This window comes from Alligator mississippiensis, chromosome 5, assembly GCF_030867095.1.
Source record: "Alligator mississippiensis isolate rAllMis1 chromosome 5, rAllMis1, whole genome shotgun sequence".
Classification (NCBI taxonomy): Eukaryota; Metazoa; Chordata; order Crocodylia; family Alligatoridae; genus Alligator; species Alligator mississippiensis.
Genome location: NC_081828.1, coordinates 141,156,055 through 141,172,690, shown reverse-complemented (window position 1 = coordinate 141,172,690; position 16,636 = coordinate 141,156,055). Strand labels below are relative to the sequence as shown.

Genomic DNA, 16,636 nt, shown 5'->3' with positions numbered 1-16,636 from the left:
CTCTGGCTCAAATTGCTCCAGAGTTTATTGCTTTGCATTAATTGCATGTGTAGATGCACCCATCGTTATCTAAATTATTACTTATTATAGCTTTGATCTTTGTTTTTTTTCTAATGTTTTCCTGACGGTTCTGTTAAGGTTGCATGCCTGTAATTTCTTTGCATTGTCTTGGGTGCCAGTTTTAAGGGTTCTAGCAAAAGTTATAGGCTAATATTGCACATGTTGGTCTTGCACATCTGAGTACTAAGATGAATCTGTCCTGCCTTGTGTATACCTTAATTTTTCTTCTAGGATGATTCTAGTTTTCTTCAACATTTCATTTTTTGATCCTTGAGAAATTCATCTGACACTGTCACCTGTTTTCTTTATGTAGTTATTAGGAAATAATTTGTTATTTCTAGTAATACTGCCAGTATCCAATAGTCGTAGTTTGTTGGCCATCAGATTATGTTAGAAAAAATAAATACATTACTTGGGATTTCTCAGAGATGGATACTTTGAGACTAAGAAGGAAAAGTGAAAATTATTCTCCATTTTATTCTGTTTGTAAAGAATTTTTTATAATATGGTATTAATGAGTGTGTTGCTCATCAGCTTGAACATTGAGAGCAAGAGTATTTCACAAATTGAAATGGATAATACTACTTTGGCATTTCCTGGTAGATATCCTGAATCATGGACTAACTTCTTACATTGCATGCACAGTTCTTCATAAATATAGTATGTGTAGTAAACTATATTTTAGGCTTTTTATCCTCTTTGGATTAATTATTACTTTTTGGATTATCAGTATAATTTTCTAAATTTATATATTCTTTATCTCTATTTGATTTTGTATAATTTATATATATTTGATTTGTATATTTTTTTTAGCTTTTGGTGGTAGTGGTGGATTTTTGTTAACTTCTATCATAAATCTAGCTTTATTACCAGGATTGGCCTTTAAATATTGCCATATGTTTGCTGCTAGATAGTTCATTAGGTAATAGTTCCCAAACTAGGGATTATGACCCCAAATGAATTCATGGGCTGTTACATGTAGGGGTGCTAGTCCTAAAAAAAAATTCAATGATAGCAGTTGAACTTGGAGAAGAAGCTAGGTTTCTACCAAGAATGATTGGGAATGACTGCCATATGCCCAGTGTATAGATTCATATTTCTTTATTTCATTTTCCATCGCTATTTTATGTATCACTAACACTAAATAAACACCTGTGATTTAAAAGTTGCAGAAACTTTTTATCCTAATTGCCTTTCTTACTACAAACACTGTACTTCAATCACTAATTTTAAATTTTTTCAGCATATCCTATTAGCGATGAAGTTTGTCATGGCATTCTTAATACCTGATAAACCACGAGATATCCAGATAAAATTGGCCAGGTTGGAATTTGAATCTCTAGAGGCTCTCAAACGACAGGTAAGGGCAACTCACTTGGCAGAAACACCTGGGGGGCTCACAAGAGAGGTAAGTAATGGAAATTTTTACTATAAAAAACCAGCATTTTAAAGGGTACGTGTTATATAGATAAAAATGTAAAAAAAATAAATAAAAAAAAAAGAAAGAAAAGTTGCTTATCACTGAAACAATGTTCATTAAAAAAAAGATTTTCTTAAAGGGTCTTACTCTTCTGCTTTAGGGTCATATTGATCACCAGATTTGGGGGCAGGAAGATTTTTTTTTCCCCAAGGTCAGACTGGGAAGTGCTTTGGATGTTTTTGCCTTTCTTTGTGTCTTGAGGTTTGATCCTCAAACAAATATCCCCTCAACCTATATTAACCAAAAACTTTTCTGACATTGCAGTGGCAGGACGTTGGCAGTGCCCTCACTTCTGGGTTTTTTTCCATAGTATGTTGTAGATTATTCACGTTTTTTCTGGTTTTCTTCCACATGATTGTTTGAGGTATTGAAGTAGTGATCTGGTGGATTCTTTGGGTATATGCTTGCCTATGAATGCAGGAAACTAGACTCTGACCCAGTATGGCCTTTCTAGTCCTGTAGTCCATTGAAAACCATTTTTGATTGGAATTTAAGTATCCCTTTATAAAATTTGCAACTAAAGCAATGCTCATCACAAGCAAAGAAAAAGAAAAACAAATATGAAAATGAATAGTATATTTTAATTGTATACTTTGAGTGCAAAACAAAATGGAAATAGCATTGATGTTTAAAATTTGCAGAGATGTATTCATAGTTTGATAGCCAAATAGGGATTAAAGTTTGTTAATCTGACATAGTCCCTTTAATTTTAGTCGAATATGTCACTTTAGATTATGTTTATTTATTTTTAATGTTTTTATTTATAGTAATATTTATTTTTTCTTCACAAAAAAGTTCAAGATCTGTGAATGCAAAGCTCTACATAAGAATGATGTCTATTATTGCTGGTCAATGAATATTTTTCTTCTCTGAAATGCTACTGTATGTGAACAGTGGTTGGCTACTGTGTGAATGTTAGGCCCCTGCCAGATTTGCAGGTAAAGGTGCAACAAGATCTCAATTGTGATCCACACAATCTCCTGTTTGGGATTGAGCATCAGACCCTATCAGGCCTTGTTGCTGGTGCGGGGGGAGCCTAGGATCATGATCTTGGGCTACCCCTGCCACAGTAAGTAGTAAGGTCCTGTGGCTAGGAGCCCCATCAGCTGATCTGCATCATGCCCTCGACAGCTCGGAGCCCCATCAGCCATGGGCTCCCAGCCTCATGGGTGTTTGGTACACCCCAGCAGCTATGAGTTGTATCATATGATGGGGCTCCTGGCCACAAGGGTACACCTACCCATATGTTCAACTAATGGCATCATAGGTACTAGCCACAAAGTTGTTACACTTGTTTTTTAAATAACTTTGCAACTTATTTTTTGTTTTATGATGCCATTGCTTTAATGAGTGGCTGAGTCACAAGCTAAGATGTAAATAACTGGTTAATCATATTGTAAGTGTAATGTGTGACAGGGGCCTTATTGTAAACACATTTGGTATGGAATTTTTAAAATCACTGAAATATTTGTTGAGAAAGTTAATCAAAGACTATAGGAAACATTAAGTGAAACAGATTATTTAAATGACATTTATGTTCAGAACTTTCTCCTCTTATTTTAGGAATCAAATATATTTCAGCATTATTTAACAGCCATCCAAGGAGCCCTACCAAAATAGGGAGTTAAATTTTTGTACTGTAAAATATTGTAGGCAAATGCTTATGGAGCAAAAATAATGGCGATATTAGTACAAAGATAACCAGTCTGAGGAGTGGGAGAGGAATCTTTTGGGTGGAGCATGCCCATGTGGCTACCCATTGCAATCCATTTTTTGGGAAATCTGTGATAAAGTGGGAAGAGCAGTGTAACTAGTAAAGAAGAAATTTTGGAGAGACTTCACTTTTAAAAGTTTTAACTGAATGATCACGTAACAAAGTATAGATTTACAGGGTAAGGATTAGCAAATATTGTGGTTAAAGTACATAAAATGTGAACAGAAATGTACATCATATTGCAGTGTAGGCATACCCTGAGAATATTGTAGGTATAGGTGGGTAACCTTCCTTACTTTGTGATCTTTGTGTGGAGATAGAAAATACACTTTTTATAAATTCTTCTTTGACATCTGGCAAAATGCTGTTTTATTAATATCAGACAGTCCTGAAACTTTACATTGTTATCATAATTAAAAACCCACAGACTCGTATGATGAGTGTCCCTATCCAGGTCAGACTGTCTTCCAAAATAAAACCACAAAAATAAAATTGAAATTAAAATAGAATATAAAGCATCATAGTTTAGTTTGCAGTTCTCTAATGTATTGAATGTGTTACCAGGAGTCAATAGTGATCTCACATATTCTTTTCTTAACATTAAAAAGAACAGAATTGCTCTATTTTAGTTGTTCCTTTTCTGTTTTCATTTGGTAGACAAGCAAAACTAGGTCATCCACAGGAACCTTAAGCACAAGTGAATACAGCTACCTTCGGTTAGAATGTGCCACTTGGAATCTGCTAAGCCTGTTTCAATGTGAATGTATTTGTCAGCAGTTAAGAACTAATCTCCCACCCTTGTATCTCTGCATTCATTACCATAATATATGCCTGAGGCCCAGTTCTTCAGGGTTTGTTTTATTAATCCTGCTGACAGATGGGCATTCTGAATTTCAATAAGAATCAAAACCCTCTGGTTCTTCTGTGCTACTTTCAGTTTTCATCCAACTGCAGGATAGAGGAAAAGCTACATTTAGGATATCTATGATAATATGCACAAGTAATCCCCATTAGATTTTATTGGTAGATTTCCCCCATCTACCTTGCTTTTCTATATATGTTCTGGCAAAATATCTACATTAAAAAAATATTACTGGCAACATGAAAAAGTATTGAGACATTTATTTAGCATGATTACAAGCTCTTTAGGCTCCAGATGTTAAAGAACATTACAGGTGGATCTTTTGGCAGGAAGTATTACCTTTTGGAGTTTAACTCTCATTTTAATTTCTCCAATTTAAAGAATTTAAGTGGAGTTAGGTACCCAATGCCCTAAGTTTCTCCAAATTAACTTTTTAAAAAAAGCAAAGGCCAATATGTTTGTGGCTCAGATGTCACTTGACAGCTGTGTCCTCCTCACTGTTATGTGCTGTGTATCCTCTCCCTTTCTTGATTGCTGTCCCTAATACCTGCCAATACACACACCATTTTAATGCATACAATTGGTATTCAAATAATTTTTTTCCCATTATTTTGTTCTTGCAGAAGATTCTGACTGAGAAACAGCTTGCAGAGTTCTGCTTCCTTTAGTTAATAGATACTAAGTGTACATCACTCCTAAAATTTTGACTTTTGCATTAGTGATTGAGAAGACTTCCAGCTCTTCCATGTCCTAGTTGATTCATAGCATCTCCTTGACACTGATTTTAGGGCCTCTACATCATAGGGCGTGTCCAGACGAGCGCTCATTTTCCTGTTGCAGCATCTCAAAGCAGTTTGAGATGCTGCACAAGGCACTCTGGGAACAAAAAAATGCAGTGCAGTCTCTAAATTTGATACCGGGAAATCCCGGTATAAAAAAATACCCGCAGAAAAAAAGTGACGCAGGGAACGTTACATTCCAGGAGCATGCTCTGAAGCAACCAAAGGCTTAGCCATCCAGAGAGATGCTCTAGCATCTGGGAGCAGGGCAAGGTTGCTGTGTGACCTGGACCCAAGCACCATCCCCAGTGAGTAGGGATGTGGGGGTCAGGGTCACGGTTTGTGAGCCCCAGTCAGGGGCTTCCCAGGAATGGCATGGGCATCACTGGGGTCTGGGCACAGGCAGAGTGAGCAGAACAGCAAGGGCTGGCACTGCTTAGAGCCACAAAGTAGCAGGTAGAACAGCTGAACTTGTGTCCTGGTGCTGGGATGGAGTTGCTGTCAGGAGGGAGCTAGTGAGGGGCAGGCAGGCAGGGTCAGGAGTGAGGGGGACTGGGGGGATGCTGTGGGTTGAGAGTGAAGGGCAAGGCCGGGGCAGGGCACCAGCATATCGGTGCTGCTCAGCACCCCACATCCTGGTGAGTGAAGGGAGTGGGGGCAGCTCTAATTTTTCTACAATACAAAAAGCAAAAGCAAATGCCAAAGTGTATAGATATTTATAATTTGTTTATTATGATGATAGAAGCACTGGTAGGCTTCCAGATTCCTTTAAAATTGTGAATATATCAATAAAACATTGCCCAACTGATCTCTCTCTATATAGTGGTGTTTCAGTTTAATCACAAAAAAACACAGATTTGGGGTATTTTAATGAGAGAATTTGGGTTTTTTATCAGAGAATTTGCAAGTTTTAAACAGGGAACACCAGGATCTCTGCTGGTGAGACAAGTGTTGAGACCCGGGCACAGGAGCCTGCCCAGGGCCAGCACTGAGGACCCAGCTGGAGGGCAGACAAGAAGCTACTCTAGGTTAGGGCTGCTTTAGCAGTCCAGTTGGCACAAGGGACTAGTGTCCCCAGATACCACCTGGCAAGGCCTCAGAATCTCCTGAGGGCAAGTAGCTCTGAGCTGCTCACCAGGGCAGGGTTTTATACTGCCGGTACCAGCACAGGTGCTGGCCACAGTCTCTAGCTCCACCTGACAGAAGATCCTGGAGGAGCTGGGCAGGGTCAGTTTGCCTCAATTGGCATGTGTTCAGGCACATGTGCCAAGGTACAAATCTCTGGCACAAATTTGTGCTGCTGCTGTTTCTGCTGCTGCAAGTGCAATGGGCTGCATGTGCGGACACTCTAATAGTTCCCAGAAGTAGTTAAATACTTATTACTGGAACTGGCTAAAAGGTGGAAAGTTCTGTTTTTTCAAAATTTTCAAAATCTGGTTCATCTCATAGGAAAACAAAAACACAGTTTTTGCAGAGCTGTAATTCAAAAAAACTGTCATTAAGAAAACATTGAAATGCTCCACTTTGCATCTTTTATTTTCTGTTAAATTCAAAATGAAACGGTCTTTTTTGAAAATGTCAAAACAAGACATCTTGTTATGTTTTGATATGGGGCTGGTTACTGAGCAGCTTGAGAGGCAACACATGCTAAGTTCTAGATGCCATAGCACTGGAACAATCAGTGAAGGCCCAGGGCTGTCTGCATGCCCAGCTGGAATGGCAGAATTTGGAGTTCCTTCAGTGTTAAGCCAATCCAAACTGCAGCCAGGATTTGAGGCCAGTCTTTCTGAATCACACACGTTCAGGAAAGGGAACAATGAAAGAGTCTTGTTATTTTTGTTAGTTAGCTTGTTAGTTTTTAATCATTAATTTATTGTTAAACTAGTGAATTCTTTCTTCGTTATTATTTGTGAGCTAAGGGTTTATAATACAGGCAGTCCTCGACTTACAACATTTCAAGTTACAACGTTTCGCACTTACAATGCTTATAAATTGACACACTGTTTTAATTTTGACGTCAGTTTCGACTTTAAAACACTTGATCTGATGCAACGCCGTGCCAGCGAACAAATTTGCTGTGTCGCCCATCTCCCTGGAGAACATCTGTCCAAACTTCATTGGACACTTTCTTTAAGAAAACAGACAAGACTCCTGAGAAAACTCCAGCCAAGTACCCTTCAAAAAGTCTAACCAAGAGCTTTTCAAAAAGTCCAGCAAACTCACCTCAAAGAAGTCCTTCCAAATCAATATGATTGCTATTTACAATATAAATACATTAATGTAGCTATATAACTCATCTATAATTGATTGAGTACAAAATTCTGGGGTATTTTTGGTGAAAATTGAGTATTGGATCTTGGTTCAGGAACCAATCCCCCATTTATAACATTGTTTCTTATGAGAAAATTGTTTCCAAGTTACAATGTTTTGACTTACAATTGGTTCCTGAAAACCACAGGTTGTCGTAAGTCTGAGGACTGCCTGTGCTACTGGACCATGCTGGCTCCCTATCCATATATAAGGCTATATTACTACAATCTACAGTTGTACTTTCCTTACCATCTCCTCGTGCTTTGGAAGTTTGTGTGAGAACATCCTTCATAATTACTCCTTTGTCATCATAATTCTTCCCAAAAACTTTGTAAAGAAAATGTTCCAGTTTTGTTTTTTTCCTAAGAAAACTTTTCCAAAACAATAAAGAGAAACATTATTTTTATGTACAACCTCTCTTGGGAAAGTGGAAAGTCTAATGTGGTCTTGTGGGCAGATACAGGATTTTGAAAAGTGGGGAGCAGATGATGTGGTGTATCGTCACATATAATGCCCACATTTTTCTCCAGTTGAAGAGAAACTAGATGTTTTAAGAATATGCCAGGGGTCTAGCATTATATTATTTGGTATAAAATTAACTCCTTCAGTGGTGCCTGAATAGAAATGTCACTGCAGGAAGATGGTTTTAAAGTTTGTGTGGAGCAGGGATCAAAGGGCGGGGGGAGGTACAACTGTATCACTGAACCCTCCCCTGGATCTGCCAGTGTCAAATGCTATGCCATTAGGAGTTTCAGTTCCTGGTATGGGCACCCAAGTTGGACAGGTGAAAAAGGGTAGGTTGCACATGAAAGGAATTCAGCTGGCCCTGTGGATTGTGGATTGAATGCTAGACAAACAACATATCCTTGTGATACGATGCTAGGGAAGCAACCTATCTTTAATTGATAGATATTGGTAATTTAATCATGACTAAACTGCGCTCTTCCACTCAAATGTGATGCATGTGACAGAATACAGTGAAGCTTTGACTTTAATGCTGAATTTGCATCCAACACATAAAAATGCTGAATGTGAAATGAAACAGAAAACTTGGTAACCAAATAGGAAAGTGAGAAGTGATATAGCCCATTTCAGTTTGAATTGTTCAAAAGTTTTTCTTGAAATTGACACAAGTTTGTAAAACTCTTTAATTTTGATGAGTTTCTGCTGCTTCAAAAAAGTTTTTTTCTTAAAATTTCCTGTGATTTATGTAATTAAAAGGACAGACCTACAGGTTGTATAAAAATAAAATGGGGTTTAATCATTTCTGTTTCTTATGTTTTTAAGTGTCCAAACCTGTTAAATTCAACTTGCAATCGCAGCTCCTCCTTAGTGAGTCATCAGGTGTCCCAAAATATCTTTTAATCTAAGGTTTGCATGTGTTTAGTTGTAGAAGGAATATCCTGCCAATATCATTTACTAGATTTTTGTAATTTTATATAAATTTTTCTGTCAGTATTAGCATTTGAGGAAGTGAGAGAATTATAATTAACCATAATGGAAACACGCTGCGTTTAAACTTGCTCTCATGATTCTAGCAATAGACTTTAATCCCTAAGACAAGACTGCAAAAAATAAAACCCAAAGTCCAAAATTAATCATGGGGTTTACTTCATTAACCCATGTAGCATTTTCTGCATCCTCAGTTTTGTGACTGTATTTGTGATAACAACTGACAAAGTGAGATGACATCAAGTCTTTGCAGATTTAAGGAAAATTTAAGTTTATAATGGAAGACACTTAAGAAATAGAATCTTAAATACATATTTTCAAATATGTATAAATACTATGTGATGTTTATTAATTATATTCTGTTAATTGAAGAAAAATACCACCGCTTCACACTTCTCCAGAAAACTTAGATTTCTTTCAGACAGCACATTGTCACTTCTTCTTACTGTAATCAATAGTAATCAAACTTAGCCTTTTTTCCTCTTTACCGACTGCCTTGCCATTGGAAAACATTGATAAATGTATCATATCTACAGGGAATTCTGTAAGTAAGATGAGAGGGTAAAATTAAGTTAAAATTATTCTTAAACTCAAGAACTCTGCAGTTACAGTAGACTTCATAGATTTAAAATCTATGAATCCCTTAGGGATTCCCTATTTATATTCACTGTCACCACTATACTGTTAATGCTCCCATAAAAGGAAATGCAAAAAGAATACACACAAATAGTTTACTTTCAGTCATGGGTAGGGACCTACTGAAATCACAGTGGAAGTGAGCTGTGCAGTAAATCCTTTGCAGGTTCCCCCACGCACCCTCTCTCCCCCCTTCCCTGCCCCCCGCATTGCTGATTGGCTGAGGGGCCCCCATGGCCCTGCTGTTTGCTTCTAACCAGCTGGGAGGCAAAAACAGCACCATGTTTACACCTCAGTTTTCGCTTCCCCGCTGTTGAGGAGTGAGTGGAAGGGCCCCTCTGCCAATCAGCAGAGAGGGAAGGGGTACAGGAGAAGATTAAAGGAGTTACAGCACATCTCACTTCTGCCATGAATTTAGTAGGTCCCTAGTCATGGGCAGCCATGGAATTTAAGTTAATAAGAGAGATACTCTTGGTTACAAACACACCATGGACACTTTTATATCTCATTAGAAATAATCTGTTCTTTATATCACATAAAATATCAAAATAATAAATATTTAAGACCACTAAATAGTGAATTAAATGTGACTTATTTTATCCTTTTTAAGGATCACCTGCTTTAGTTCTGGTAAGTAGTGGTATTTCCATTAAACCATAAATGTACTATATAAAACAGGGAGGCAGAACATTGTGGAAAAATATTTCAGGATGATACTGAAATTTTGTTAGCCTTCTGCTCTTGCTGAGAAGTCTCTTAGGACTTCTCAGCAAGAGCAGAAGGCTAACAAAATTTCAGTATCATCCTGAAATATTTTTCCACAATGGTCTGTCTCCGTGTTTTGTATAGTACATTGATAGCATTCCATTTAGCAAGAGCTCTGTTCAGTAACAGCAAGAGGACAAGCAGCAGAAGTCTTGAAAAAGAAACATAAACTGAAAAGGGAATAAAGTGAATCCAGTGGAGCATAAGCTTCTCATCCCATTATGTAAATTACCATTATATTAATTCTTTATAGCACTGTAATGATTTCTAGTTTTATATCCCTCTCAGAGCCAGCATGAATGAGCAGGAAGATCACTGTGATATTAGTGCTGACACCTGTGTCATGATTAGTCTCTACATGTGTTAAGGAGGCATGAATGTATTACTAAATCCTTGTGATTATAAGGACTAGTATCAGAGTTGATGTGTCTGTGCCTATCCAGTCACCATGATTTTAACCATTTGAAATGTAAAAGCAAATTCTCTTGCCTGACTGCTTAAATACTTATGCTTCTGTTTATTGTATGAAAAATAGCACTTTACTGATTGTCTTCACATCAGTGATGTTCATTAATACAGTTTTTACAACCCAGTGTGACAAGAACATCTGTTTCAACTAGTATCTTCCATCTGAAATGCACTGTGCTTTGTTTATAATTGCATAGTGTCTACAGTCATGATCCAAAAACAGTGCTCCATGCCCAGCATTTTTAGTAAGCGTTGCCTGTACAGGAAACCCTCGGTATTCATGGGTTCAGCATTTGTGGTTTCAAATATTCGCGAATCCTGAACCCGCATTTTAAATGCACTTTAAACACTTACGGGAGCTCTGCACTTGCTGCCACCGGGCTCCTGCCACCGCTGCCAAAGCCATGCCCCTCCCCCCGCCCCCAGCAGCTGGGGGCACTGCATTCATGAATGCAGACTGCGTTCATGAACTCAGTGCCCTATTCATGGATTTCGCCATTTGCGGGGATCACAGGAACGTATCCCCCGAGTAGCAAGGGTCACCTATATTAGATTAGTTTCCAGTTATTTGTACATTGATCATTATTTATCAGTAGAAAAATAAGAGTGGTCAGTTGGCATAAGGATACCATTCCCTTTAGATGTGCAGTATTGTATTTCCTCACATATCACGTGCTCCCCCCCAGGTAAGGCACCTTGTTTTTGGAAAACAGAATGTAGGGGAAAAAAAAGACTTCCAGACTCATGCTGCCTTTTTCATGGAGACACTGTGCTTCAAAATGGCTGACAGCTTTTCTCTCCCAGCATGTTGGAGGGATGCAGTCCAGTGTTAACACTTTTACAGCTGCTCTCAGATTCAAAAACTGCTCCCTGCTTAAGAGAGACCTCCCATTTTTGGAGGGCTGAATTTTTGGAGAAGGGTATATGCAGTATGAATTGCAGTACCGTATAGGGGTTTCCTTCACTTTCTGCTGTACATGCATTTCTGGAAAACAGCGCATGACTCGAATTCACAGAAAGGGAACCCACTTTGCAACATAACAAATAGGGATACGTTCCAAGACCTCGACTGTACTGACCCCCAGACCCATTTCTACCACTTTTACAAGACAAATTTTGATACTTACCAACAGCAGGCAAGCACAGGGCACTATCATAATGGGGATGGCAACTACTGAAACATGCTGCAGACAACGAGCGAGGAGCACAGATTCACACAGGAGACTATATTTTGGTGCTCATCACTCCCACAGTGCACTGCACAAAGCAGCTGACTGCAGGCTGACTGCGGGCTTCCACCACACCTATCGCATAAGCGTGAATTTACCTTGCATATAACGAACTTTTGGTATAAAAAGGGTCATCACATAAGAGCGAATTCACACAAACAGAACCTGCATAAAGCGAGGGAAAACTGTACTGCAATACAGTTGCAATGCAGTTGCAATACTGTATATAAGTTGCAAAACTGCAATATAGTTGCAATACTGTATACAAAGTAAATACAGTACTTCGTAAAGTTGAGATCCTTTTGTAATCTGTCTCCTTTCCCATATTTCCTTAGTTAACCTGTAGCATTGGCAGGGTTTACATACTTGAAAAAAGTAATGAGGGGGCAGAATGAAGAGGACATAATGAAAGTAAATTCATTTTATGATTCATTATGTTTTTTCCTCACTATGTTCCCTATATTTTTCTTTTTCACTTCATTAACAAATCTACCTCATCAAACACCAAATTTAACATTTAAAGTTACCTCCAGTCTCCTAAAATATACATAAAGACAGTTATTTATCTTCCTTTAACATTGCTTCCTTAACCCAAGTCAGTGTCCACAGTTTCTTCCTTCTTTTCAGCCTCTAACAGTTTCCTTTATGTTTTAGTTGATGTTAAGCTCCCAGTATTTTTCAATGTATTCTGTTTCTTCTCTTTGCATGTAGAATTTGACATTTATTGGTACAAATTATCCTGCATCCACATTAGTGTAAACTTTTCAGGTAACTTGGCAGCTTAGTTCTGTCTTCCTGTGTTTTTTTTTTTTCTTGCCTTGTGAATTTGTGATCAAATAGAAATTTGATTGTATTGGAAATAGCACCAAAGAAAACCCAAGAAAGTGAAAAAATTAACCTGAAGCAGCATGATTAAATGAAACTGGCTTTATCTGATTTTTAATCCTCTACACTTTAAAAAAGAAAAAGAAGAAAGCTTCTGGAAACCTAAAATGCCTTAATCCATGTTACTAGGAATCATAACTGCTATGCGCATCTCCACAGCAGTGAAGATGTACTGCTGAAAAAAGCAGTTCTGAAAACCACTTCTTGGCCATAGATGACAATTAACAAACCATTGGCCTTTGTATACAGCCAACTTTCAAGTGGTGCTGTACCATTACCAAAGGCCCTTAATCAATCCTCTTAAATTATACTATCTGTCGGGGCTGAAGGGCTGTGGCCAGCAGCCCGGGCACGTGGGCCGGGGAAGTCGGCATGGCGAACTAGAATTAGGCACAGACGCGTGGAGGTTGATTAAAGATTATTTTACTTACACCGTAGATGGTCGCAGTGCAGGCAGGAAAACTTGCTTGAGTTGCAGTTACAGACACACACAAGTGGAGTTTGCTAGGCTCCACCAAAGACACACGAGCGGAGTTTGCTAGGCTCCGCAAAACAAACATGATGAGAGCTCTCTGAACCTATACGAGAGTCCGAGCTGTGACTCTCAACGAGCACGCAGGGCAGGGGTACGTCAAGGATCGTCCGGTGACGGGGAGAGACTCTTGATGGGTGATCAAACCACCGGTCGGCTCCGAGTCACGCGCAGAGTTTGCTAGGCTCTACCACGTGGCCCAGAGTTCTCCATGAGATGGATGCGGGGTCCTCCCCGGAGATCTCCGACTTGGGCGGAAACTGCTCAAGCCTCTTATACGGCTAGCAAGCCAATCGCTAGCCGCCACGTGGGAATAATTTAGAAACAGCCAATAATGGGGAACAAATTTGCATGCAAGCAGCGGGAACGCCTTTGCACCGGGGTTTTCTCTCTGCAGCTGAGAATTGCACCGTGCAAAGAAAGCTCCATGTGGCGGGAAATAATTCTGCAGTGCCGAAGCACGCACACAATCGTTGAGTAATGACACTATCCTTTAAAAGCATTCAGATGTCTATACTAAGTGTGACCCTCAGGAGTTTCAGATTTACAATAGGTATGACTGTAGGCTGTGAAAGGTTATATCTTCTAGAACAGTAAAATACTTTCTTCTGAATCCTTTCTTGAACCAGAGGCTTTTTTGTTATTTACATATATCACCAAAAAAACAAACCAAAAACAATTTATTATTTGCTTTCTGGAGCACAAACTACATCTAGTTTTGAGAAGTTTCTACCAAAAAATTGGCTTGATTTGGGAAAGGAAAAGCCTGTTCACCATGTAACACTGAAGAGATTTATGAATTTCATTGAAGAGCAAATTCGACATAAATTCAGTGTAATGTAGCCAGTATGATATGGACTGCATGTTTTGTAGGAGGTGTCACATCATGAAATAGTAAAGTAATCTATCTGGTGCGATTCTGCTTGGGACACTACATTCACTTCTAAGCACTGTCTTATTAAAATGATACTGAAAAATTGGGCAGGGAAGAGGAGGGATGGCAGGATTACTTTATGATGTATATGTTTAAGCAGAGTTTAAGGCGGGGTGGCACCTAAGATACTAGTTGATTCAGAGAAGGCGTGAGGTTCTGTAGACAACAACCTGCTTTGTTTAGGTAATAACATAATACTTTAGCTTTTGAAAGAAAAGATTGAGGGGGGTAGCCTGATCACTGCATTTTGGTACTTATGCATGGAAAAGATATCTGCTACAAACATACTGACAAAGTTATAACTGTATTCAGTGGATGGATGCTTAAGTTACCATATTTCTTTGGGTGTTGGCTACTCCTGAGTTTAAGACATACCAAATGTTCCTCATCTCAGTTTCAGAAAGAAATAAGCCATTGAATAACAAACACATCTTTGAAGCAGATTAGAGGGGCAGGGTTTCCTTTTCACTCTAAGACATGGGCCATTTTAAAAGAAATTTTTGTTTTAATAAATGTCTTGTAGTCAAGGCATATGGTGGATAAATTTGGATTTGAAAAAAGCCACAATTTCCAGTGCAAGAGGCAAGGATTTCTTAGGGTGATATCTTTTATTGGATCAACTGTGTATTTGGGATAAACTTAGACAAGCTTTAGAATCCAAGACATTCTGTCTAACTTTCTCCCGACTATACAGACCCATAAAAGGTATTGCCCTAAGAAATCCTTGCCACTTAGATAATTTCTGAACTATAACAGCTATAACAACATTTTTACACTACCATAATTTCCAGTATAATTGAAAATAATTAAACATTAACATTACTTAACATCAGTTAGTCTATAAAATGAAATACAGTATCTTTCTAACAGACCTGGTTTAATCCAGTTTTGGGAAGAAAATCTTCAAATTCTTTGACTTGTATGCATGGGAGGAGGTATGTGGCTAGAAGGTCAGGGTTGTGAAAATCTTGAAATCTGTAAGCCTGAGTCTTCCTCTTCATCCTATTCTTTCCTGGGCCTGGGGAAACAAGATTGTGTGCTTTGCCTTAATTCTACCCCCTCACCCCCCCAATGACCATTTGGCTAGGTAGATAGTGGGAGGCTTTTTGTCATCATCTGAAACATCAGAGATTGGCTATAGCTAGAGACTATGTTTGAAGAGTACAGAGGGATCCTCTTTCTTATATGCCTGACTAGTCAATCTTCCTACTATTCTGAAGGTCAATACTGATTTTCAGATTTGGGGGTCAACATTATCATCAAGGGGATGGGAAGGAATTTTTTTTAGAGCCAGATTGTTTTCCTCCCATTGGCTTGAAGAGAGTGCCTTCATCATCACGGTGGTGTTGCATCACCGGATTTTGTAGTTAGTTGATTGTTTGCTGTTACATCCTGAATTGAATAGTTGTAGCAGGTTGCTTGCTTGTGGTTATAATCTGAATGGTAATTATACACTGGCTGGAGGTAGACTATTATTTATGGCCACAGGGAACAGGACAAGGAGCACTGGGCTTAAATTGCAGTCAGGAAAATGTAGTGTGGATGTTATGAAGAACTTTCTTACCGTGAAGGTTATTAAGCATTGGAATCGACTATCCAGAGAGGTTGTGGAATCTCTGTCCTTCGATGTTTATAAGAGAGGTTAGACAAACACTTGACTGGGATAGTTTAGACCAGGATTGCCCTATTTCTGAGTGGCTGAGGGCTGCAGACTCCCCCTGTTCACTGGTCACTAGCCACATGGCCTGCATGCGCTGCCAGCTACTTGCTGCATGGTTCACACGCCAAGGCACAGGATTTCATGCACTCCACTGCTGCACTGCATGTGGTGGCCCCACCCGTCCCCCGCCTCCCCCCCACTGCATCATGTGGCCCTTGCTGTACCATGTGTCGCCACCATGTGGTGGACACCACTCTGGGAGCCACAGCTCAACCTCTCACGGGCTGCAGGGATGATCCTGCCTTGCGCAGGATGTTGGACTAGATGACCTCATCAGGTCCCATCCAGCTCTACCTTTCTATGAGTCTGTTAGGTTTATAAGTGGGCTTTCAGGCACCTAAGTGTGATTCTATTCCATCCTCATTAGGTCCCTGAAAAACTGTTAATATGAAAGATGAGTGGGCATTGCTCCTCCTCCTCAGTGCTTTTATGACTCCGTTTTAAGGGTAAAATGAAAGTTGTTAGAGAAGGTGATGCAGTAATGGATTTCCAGGGTCTAAAGCAGCACTGCGGTGCTGGAGTCTACTTACACGTCTTGTAGGTGAAATAGAATTTTACCCTTAAAGTATATCTCACTGGGCATGTCTACATGAGACGCTTCAAGCACAGTAGACTAATTCTACTGCGCATTAGTGCGGCAGGCAAAACCTGTGCTAACGTTCAGTAGAATTAGTCGACTGCACATTAGCATCACCAAAAAAGCATGCGCTGGTGCTAATGTGCAGTAGTGCCAATTACAGCACTTTAAGATAATACCTGTAAGGTAATACAGTACCATAATTATGGTGCATTAATGAACGTGTAGACATG

General features: G+C 39.1%; 1 protein-coding gene and 1 long non-coding RNA gene across 4 annotated transcripts in view; one reads left to right on the top strand and one right to left on the bottom strand.

Annotated features, from left to right (window-relative positions):
• Positions 1-16,636, top strand: part of ANO10 (anoctamin 10) — a 249,542-nt gene that overhangs the window by 164,563 nt on the left and 68,343 nt on the right. For 2 of the 3 annotated variants that reach the window (XM_006276150.4, XM_019497864.2), the window contains exon 13: positions 1,304-1,420. The exons of the other annotated variant lie outside the window; for it this stretch is intronic. In XM_006276150.4, the coding sequence (XP_006276212.2) occupies positions 1,304-1,420 (117 nt within the window). The remainder of the gene's footprint in view (positions 1-1,303; positions 1,421-16,636) is intronic. 3 annotated transcript variants of the gene reach the window in all.
• On the bottom strand, positions 4,362-9,469 carry LOC132250897 (uncharacterized). Its single transcript, XR_009462581.1, has 2 exons — positions 7,455-9,469; positions 4,362-4,663 (listed from the first exon to the last, which is right to left on the bottom strand). It is a non-coding gene; the product is annotated as an uncharacterized LOC132250897 (long non-coding RNA).